At 31.1% G+C, this 2,230-nt stretch overlaps 1 protein-coding gene across 1 annotated transcript in view; it reads right to left on the bottom strand.

The window, feature by feature from the left end:
- LOC115034840 overlaps window positions 1-1,021 on the bottom strand; it is a 2,975-nt gene extending 1,954 nt beyond the window's left edge. Inside the window, exons 1-2 of the mRNA XM_029492318.1 lie at window positions 249-1,021; window positions 37-153 (exon numbers count right to left, since the gene is read on the bottom strand). Of these exons, the coding sequence (XP_029348178.1) occupies window positions 37-153; window positions 249-510 (379 nt within the window). The 5' untranslated portion in view covers window positions 511-1,021. The remainder of the gene's footprint in view (window positions 1-36; window positions 154-248) is intronic.
- Between the last annotated feature and the right edge of the window lie 1,209 nt (window positions 1,022-2,230).

The raw sequence follows: 2,230 nt of genomic DNA, 5'->3' as shown, positions 1-2,230 counted from the left end.
TTTTACGGACACCTGTTGATCTACTTTGAAAATTACCAGTTCGATGACAATCCAGGTATGTAATGTTTTTATTCTGTCCGACAGTCTTACGAGCACTTAAGGCATAAAAACATAAATTATCTTCTTCTGTTTTTAATTTCCATTCTTTGAAATCTAAAGATATATATTTTATAATATAATATAAATAGAATTGTGACATACTAGTCTAGTCTTATAGTAAAACAGAATATTTAGTAAATCGCATTTACCATGAAGAGTTGCAAACGTTTTTTGTTCATTTTGTAATCTCACACCATGGTCTGACTCTATATGACATTTTAACATTTTTTTGTTCGTGAATAATTTATGACACGACAAATCAGGGCATTGCACGCTATTAATATTTTTTGATTCCTTAGAGCCACAAGTAATTGAATGTCGCTTTAAAGTTCTTTTGTAACTGAAATATTTATTACAAACTAAGCACTTAAGCTCTTCCATGTTACCGGTTCCAATTTCCAACTCTTCCATATTATTATTATAATTAAAAGTAAATAGTAATTAATAATAGTTAATAATATAATATTAATAATTAAGTATAACACCTGTAAGATTATATCACAGAATAAAATAATATCAATATATTATCACCTCGTTGTCAACAAAGATAAGAAGTGTGATTTTAACAAATATTGATAAGAAATGTGAACACCTCTGATTGGTTGCGCAATTTTGCTCCCGAGACGCTCGTAAATATATATTGTGTTATCATTTAATGGTTTACCGAAATATGTTATCACATAAAATATCCCGCGTATAAACGAAATAATAATTCCAGTATGTATGTTAATAAAAATATTATTTATTATGTTTTTTTAAAAACAACTCATTAATTTCATCAAAATCACTACCCCACCCCTCATAATTCTCCATAAGTCTATATAGTTGCTCGTTATATCCATCATCACTCCAATCCATTTCGACTGAATTTTGCGTCGCGTTTAACTCGCCAAATATTAAGTTCTCATGCTCCTGAAGCGGAATAAACTGTATTTCTCCGAAAGTCGGTGATGGATGATGTAACCTTATAGGGGCATGAGGAATTAACATATTTGGTGAATCGTTGGAAACCTCAAGTTCTGGAAATAAATCCGGAGATGATATTGCATTGTACTGCGGTGTATTTTGCGGGGGTGATGGTTCACGAATTGGACTCGAAAAATCACGATGCCAATTATTTATCGGGAGCGACTCCTGGCGAGATAAATATCCGCTATCTCCACTTTGGGTCTAAATAATATTTATATTTGTATTTTATGTTTTATATTTTTAAAAATATAAACTTACCATAGCACCATATTCATTGTTAAACCCCTCTAATAACCAATCCAATGGCTGTGCATCCTGACTAAATACTGGATTTGGGTCCAGTTCCATAAGCTGTCTATTAAAATCTTCACTATTGCTCGGCGATATACTTGGTGATGATGATAACCAATGAATGAGCTGTGCAGCCCGATTATTATTTGCGTTTTGTTCACTACCACTTTGTGATGAATTAGACATCTAAACCCAGTATACGCAATTTTAGAAATAATCAAAATATAATACAGAAAAACAAAACTTACATTTTCGCTGAAATTTTTTGAAAAAATAAACAGTAAAATATTGAACGTGTTTGTATGCTATAACCTTATAATAAACTGATTTACAATTATATAAATGGATACTATAGAGATATCACACAAATAATAACAATAAACACGATCCTACCCGACCGACTTTTTTGTCAAAATACCTACCCTTAGTTATAATATGTCTCCCCGGGCATTATTCAGTTGTCAACGAGTGGCGCGCACAAACTGAATTCTTATTGTTACTGTGTTTGTCTGAACTGCTGTCGTATTTTAAAGATATACTGTGATCTTAATATTTTAAAATATGGATCAACAATCCGAAGATTACCCGTAAGTACCTATAATTTTTTTTTTTTAAATATATATATTTTTTCTATTTTATTCTTTCGTATTAGGATGTCTGAATACGAGTCCTCTGAAGAAGAATATGTTTCACCCCCCACAATATCATTAACTTTAACAATGAGTGCGTTACACTGCGCGAAATTATGCGTTTTTATCTTAAATTAACAGACCAATACATTTATGATGATGACCTAAATAATCATAGCGATCCATTTATTTTTGACACTGAATTGATGGGACAGGTTAATAATTTTACTTCATTAACCATG

The sequence above is a fragment of the Acyrthosiphon pisum genome, unplaced genomic scaffold, assembly GCF_005508785.2.
Source record: "Acyrthosiphon pisum isolate AL4f unplaced genomic scaffold, pea_aphid_22Mar2018_4r6ur Scaffold_21234;HRSCAF=23381, whole genome shotgun sequence".
Classification (NCBI taxonomy): Eukaryota; Metazoa; Arthropoda; class Insecta; order Hemiptera; family Aphididae; genus Acyrthosiphon; species Acyrthosiphon pisum.
Note: the sequence above shows the minus strand (reverse complement) of the source record. Positions and strands in the feature narration are given on the sequence as shown.